Here is a 6,700-nt window from a genome sequence, read left to right as displayed (position 1 = left end):
ATATATGTTGTCAAATAGTGACAATATTTTTCCATAAGAACTTTTTTCTTTTTAAAGTATCAGGGTAATGCCTCCCACTTCTGTTCAACCTCGGTCTCGCTGCTTCCACTTCCTGATGTTGAAAGGGAATGGCAGAGCTGGGTGTGCTGACACACATCTGTAATTTCAGCTACTTGGGAGGCTGAGGACAGAAGATGGTGAGTTCAGGGTCAACCCTGGCAACATATGAGGTGATATTTCCAAAAACAAGGAATGGTAAGAATCACCCCTATATGTTAGAGGACGACAGCTATTGCTTTCTTTATAATTTTTTAAAAATTATTCTATTTTAAAAAATCAAAAACCCTTGACTTGACCACCATATTGACCAAGTGTAAAGTCATAATGCATGTTTTTATTTTTCTTCCTACTAAGAGGGTACCTGGAGGGCAAACGAGAATGTTCTTTCTATAAATTCACTATGACAAGTGATGGTGAAAAAAGATCATGCAGACATAGAACAGTCCTATTGGAACAACGGGCATTAGGACGGTGTCTTGGCATTTGACACAATCAGCCAGTCAATCCTTCCCCAAATTCAGAAACCAAATTGCAAGCCCTTACCTTGGAGGGCCTGTAAGCTATGAGTCTGTACGATAATGCAGAGCTGCAGGACCAGCTGAGGAGCACTTTCCAGAAAGGTGGCTAGCAAATGCAGCATACTCACATCGGCATACTCATACACCATTTTCCAGTAAAACCTCCACCTGTCGTTCTCTCCACTCTGCCGGCTCCGGATGCCTAAGTATATGGTGTGGAAATATCTAGAAAGCAAACAGAAGAGAGTAAGGAGGTGAGTGATAATCGATAATTCTAATTCCCAGGTTGGTTTTCTTTTTGGCAAGGCATCATATGCAAGCTTACATGGGAGGCAACTAACTTGGTGACTTGCAATTTAAAGCTCAAAGTTAATTGTTTCCTGAACACCCTTATTCTTAAATGCTCACACTGAAACATCACTGCGATTTAGTCCTCCTTTCAGGCTTTCCGTTGAGTTACAATATGAAGAGTGGGGTTTAATCTGATGGGCATTCAGATGTAGAAGGGATTTGCTACTTTAAAAATCTGTACAATCTTTTCCACCAGATCTTCTGCATGCCCCACAGCAACCAAGAGATAGGCTTATTCTAGGACACAAGTCAAGTCTTATGTATTAATATGTGTGAGCTTGTAAACCTTATGTTTTACAAAACTTTTTACTACTGAAATTTTCAAGCATATACAAAAGGAAAAACAAATAGGTTAATGAATCTGCTACACCTTTCACTCAGATTAGGTAATTATCAGGATAGTGTTAATTGTCTCTCCAAATACTCTGGCACTTTCTCCTTGCGACCACATTATTTTAAAATAAACTCTAGGCATCACATTATTTCACCTGTAAATGTGTTATTAAAATAATGTAAAGACCAATACCATTACCACACCTATAAAAACAATTTGAACAGCAATACCATAACACTTATAAACAATGGCAGTCATGTCTTAATATTATCGAGTACTCAGTTTTCATATTTTCCTGATTATTATAATTTTTATTAGTTTGTTTGAAATGCAACCCAAACAAGGTCTTCACATGATTGTTTGATATATATCTTTTATCTCTTTTCTTCTATGGATTCCCCTTTTTATTTAAAAAAACTTTTTGCATATTCTTTGTCTTGACGATGATGGTATTTGCATGGTATGTTTAAAAACTGTCCATTGTGTTTTCTGCAAATAAGAAGTTCCTGCTAGAATTTGGGTGAGATTTAAGTTTGATTACTGTAGGTAAGTGATGATGTATGCTTTTGCCAGGAAGCACACCGTGTTCACTTATTCTCTTTGACGACATTATCCTCCAGTGACGAAAATGCAGTCAGTGCTGCAAATAATGATATTCTGAGTTGACAACGCTTCTTTATTTATTAGCTAGACTACTACTTCTCCAGGCCTTTGGTCACTGTCTGCATAGTATTTGGTGTCTGGAGCTTGCTCTCCAGTAATCTCTCTAGAAAGGTACTAGAGAATGGACAGTATTCTCTGAGTTCTTTCAGATGATTGATAACAGCATGTGGTTACCAATTTGGCCAAGGATGCGGATAAAGTTCCTTACACAGACCTTCAAGTTTCACAGTTTTACTTTGAGATTTGAGCCCATTTCTAGAGTCTGTGAGAGAACCGTGCTTGGTCAATGCAGATTCTCAGAAACCGGAAGCAAAGAGAAGTAGGGAGAAACAAAGGAAGCTGAAGAGCAGAAAAGTCCGGACAACCTTTCACGGGCAGAGCAAGTGGGACAGGTGGAATGTGCACAGAAGGAAAACTCTGCAGTGTGTTTCAGTGAATATTTAAAACCTGTTACCTCCTTGTTTACTGCATAAAGTGTTGTCATGGAGAAGTCTGACCAAAATCTAGCATTTTTTCTCTTGTAGGCTTAGACCTTTCACTTGTATGACAAAAGTATATTTTCTTTTGAAAGCAAATAATTTTTTTAGAATGTATCTTGACAATGACTATTCTTAAACAATTTTCTAAGGATTGTGACCTTCTTCTTCATTATGTGGTTTCGAGCTTTAACATATTGTTTTATGTTACCTAAAATTAGAGTGTTCAGTATTTTTTTCTAATTGGTTGTTTCAGTTTTCTTTTCTGAGACCTCTCATTTATATATCTGTTATATCTTCTTTCTCTATTTTCTGTTTCTTCTGAACCCTTTTAATCTCAAATTAATTTTGTTTAAAAGTTTTCCATTCTTTCCATCTACTATTTTCTAACTATGTTATTTTAATCATGTCACATCCCTTCTTCCTGAGTTTTCATTTCTGACCCACTGTAGTTTTTTAAAGTTGGTATTCAGTGTTGAGGTCTATCAAGCTTTTTGTTAAAATTTTACTTTTTTCTACTCAATTTTTCTGCATTTTTCTAATTTTGATGGATATTTTCATTTCATAGCTTTTATAATTTTCTTAGTATCTTTGTTTTTTTTTATTTTAAAGAAAATAGTACCAAAAAAAAAAAGAACACTAGCAAAATACAAACAAAACAAAGCAAGGACATTAAAAATGATCTGCGGTTTCAAACCAAATGATAAGGATTAACAGTTGTTAAATTACATATTGTAATCTTCCAGGAAGTTGCTCAGATTGCCAGATGTAAGAATAGAAGATTGATCAAATCGTTGAAAGGAATAAGAAAGTAATTTAAATTTAAAAGAACGTTAGAGACAATACATAGTTTCACTAGACAGGATTGTGGGAATTCACCAATAGTTGTTATACTGTAAATTGTTGTCTTCACATAACTTGCTCAGATTACTAGATATAAGCACACAAAATTGGTCAAAATAAAAAAATTAATCATTAACTGTTCCCCTCAATAAACCATCAGACATCAGCAGTACAGTTATGCTACCTACCTATCTAATATATATAATGCTTTAGTACTTTCTTTTTCTTCTTTCTAGCTTATGGGCTCTTTCATTGTTTTGTGAATGTGTTTCTCTGACATGTACTCAATGTAGGAATATCACTAGTTTTCTTATTCTCATCTCATAATCATGTTGATTTTTTTCTTGTTGAGTATGAAAAGTTAATTCAGTGTTCACATACCCTTAGGAGAGGTGAGTGGTCTAGGAGAGTTCTGCTGGCTTCACAGCTCTAGAGCACACTCTTCTGTCACTCTCATGCAGTGATTAAAAGAAGACACCCCTTGCTATCTTCTGAGATTAATTGCCTCTGTTCTCCTTCCCCTTCCCTTCCATTTGGACATATTTCAGTTTCCTATGGTTGTGCTCATCCTGCTGATTTGGATCTTGTCCCAGCAGATTCTCTTCGGTCAGCGTGAGCATTGTTCTAGAGGTCGTCAGTTTGCTAGCAACGGAGGCTGAAGGGGCCAGACTGGTCCCACAGCTTTGGATCTGATTGTGTGATGGCCTCCCGGGCTCATCCTGCTCTGGCTCACGGAGTGCACCCTCCCAGCCTCTCCCACTGCCCCTAAATGGGCTCACTAAGCCTTCCTGTGAGTGCTTGCTGGGATTTGATGGTTTTTCAAGCTCCTCTCTCTCCCTTCTCCTGCATGGCTGTTGCTATCATATTGGTTAGACCTCTCACTGATTTGTCCTCACATGATTGTAGGAGTATTGCCACATTGAGTTTTACTGCAGGCATCATCATGATTCTTCAGAGTTACCGACCTAGTAGTGCCTCCCATGTTATTGGGGTACTTTTAGTAGGGTAAAAGAAATGTTGCCACTGCCCTTGTATTTGCAGAACACTACCGTTTTAAAACACAGATTACATCATTCCCTTCGGCCTTTACCTACTCTGTACCACTATGAGATGCAGCCTGTGCAGTTCAGAGATTTGCTACCCAGCCCTGTGGTTCTCGCACCATTCCACAGCTTCCAGTTGTGAAGATCGCAGTACACACCGCTTGCGTTTCCTACCTTGCATCTCCACCCCTTTGCGCAGACTCATTCTTTCCGTGAAACGCTCTTAGAATAGACTTTGCTGCTTCTCTGACTGGCAAGCTCAGTGTCCAGTCACCACCAATCACCCCTCAGTCCTCCAGGCGTAGGTTGCCTGCTCCCTGTGTATTTTAGTTTCTGAGGGCTCTTTTAACAAAGTACAGCAAGCTGGTAACTAAGGCAACAGAAATGTATTGTCTCTCACTTCTGGAGGCTTGAAATCCCGAGCAGGGACGCTTCCTTCTGAAGGTCGTATTGAAGAGTCCGTCCCGTGCTCTGTGTTACAGCTCTGGATCAGTTCCTGGCCGCCTTTGCCATTCACGGACTTACACGACCTCCCGGTGTGTGTGTCTGTTCCTATGTCTACATTTCTCCTCTTTACAGCTACATGGTCATAGTGAAGTAAGACCCACTCCATTTGCTTCAACGTGATCATTTGCAGTAACCAAGTCCTACTTCCAAATAAGATTACATCCAGGCACAGAGCTAAAACTTCATCATCTTGTGGAGAGGACATAATCCAATACCTTACACTCTTCCATCAGCTCTTGATCTCGTTAACTCTGTACCCACTCCTCCCCTCCTTGGAGATGCCCCAGGCTACATGTTGCTCCAATGCTTACTTCAGAAATTCATATCTACCTACTTTCCAGGTCTCCCCTCAGCTCTTATGAATTTGGTGCATCTCCAATATCAGAAATATACAAAGCTGTCCCTCAAGGTATCTGAGCTAAGCGCTGAGGGTGTTTTAGGCTCTTGATCTCCATCACCACCTATGTTTGATAACAGAACATGTTCTGGAACTTTTCAATGTACTTCTTCTTCCTCTCTTTTCTAAAGTTGCTTCTCTGGGTTTCTGATTTGGTTTAGTAACCTCCTAACAGTGTGATCTTGAGCTCCGCACCTTTTTACCTTAGCACCTCTAGCTCTACAGGTAAAAAACAACAGTATCAACCACATACGTTAATTTGAGAATAAATGTAATAAAAGTCAAAGTTTTTGCAGAAAGCCTGGTGGATAGTAGGCATGTGGTGTATTTTAACTCTCATTGTTAATTGATTTTGAATTTTCTAATGAGTTCTTCATTGCTTCACGGGTGACCTGTCTATAACAAAAATTAATCTCTCTCATCTTAAAGATTTCAATCCATAGCCTAGAAGATAAATAGTGAATTCAAACAGTGGAAATAAAGGCATTAAGGAATTTGCTTTAACTTTTCAAATCTCACCTCTGGGTTAACCTCATTGTCACAGAGCCTGTGTTCTCACTCTCCTGAAGACCCTGCCCCTTAGATGTGGTTAGACAGGAGCCCCCACTTGCATACCCTCGTTCTTGTGGTTCTCTTGTCCTGAGTGCCTGTCGCTGTTCCTTATTCCCCTAGAGTATGCACCAGTCTATGCAACTCAGGAATCATCTACGCCCAACCCTCTCTTCCCGCCTACTTAGAACTGGCCATTCCCTTCTTTCCGTTCAATTATCTTATTTGCACTTGGGCAAGGGGAAAGTGACATTATTTTTTAATTTATTCATGTGTGCATTCATCTCACTTTCCAAGTATAAATTTCCAGAGAGCAAACAATATTGTTTGTTTTGTATTCCCAGTTCTAGCTCAGTTTCTGATGATGAGTAAGCACTCGATTCCCATCCTTTTATTCATTCAGTGAGTGTTATCGAGCACATGCAATATTTGTTGTGTGTTTTCTTTTTCTGAAGGAATAGGGAAGTCACGGGAGAGTTTTGAACAGAACAGTTAGGAACTGACTTTTTACTGGCATTAGCTACTGTATGGAAAACAGAACACAGTAGGGTGAGGGGAAAAGGAGAGGAATTGGCTCAAAAAGTATTGCAACAGTCTAGGTAAAAGAAGATGCCAGTGGTACTGCTGGTGAGAAGGTGCTAGAGCTGGGGCATATCACTAAGGGACTATGGACAGCATTTGCGTTCTTGTGGCCAAATTAATGAATAGATGCTCAGCTTCCTTGTAATTATCATGAAGTTTTAAATCCGGGGCATGCCCTGCATTAACAAAGGTCTTAGAACCCTCAGGAAGGCCTCCCTGAATTATGCTGTTTCTAGCCCTCACCCAGGAGGGAGGTTATGTGTACCTTCAGCTCTTTGCTGCCACCGGCTAAAAAGCTGCACACAGTTCTCCTATGTCTGTGGTCCGCAGGGACATGGACCCTCCTGATACTATGCAACATTTGCATTTATAGCACC

General features: G+C 39.6%; 1 protein-coding gene across 1 annotated transcript in view; it reads right to left on the bottom strand.

Moving 5' to 3' along the window:
• The window catches only part of Xkr4 (XK, Kell blood group complex subunit-related family, member 4), a 392,869-nt gene that overhangs the window by 150,864 nt on the left and 235,305 nt on the right, over window positions 1-6,700 (bottom strand). The window contains exon 3 of the mRNA XM_005396125.2: window positions 604-803. Coding sequence (XP_005396182.1) covers window positions 604-803 — 200 coding nt within the window. The remainder of the gene's footprint in view (window positions 1-603; window positions 804-6,700) is intronic.

Source organism: Chinchilla lanigera, unplaced genomic scaffold, assembly GCF_000276665.1.
Source record: "Chinchilla lanigera isolate Chin_1 unplaced genomic scaffold, ChiLan1.0 scaffold00053, whole genome shotgun sequence".
Taxonomy (NCBI): domain Eukaryota; kingdom Metazoa; phylum Chordata; class Mammalia; order Rodentia; family Chinchillidae; genus Chinchilla; species Chinchilla lanigera.
The sequence above is the reverse complement of the archived record's forward strand: the minus strand, read 5'-3'. Positions and strand labels throughout refer to the sequence as shown.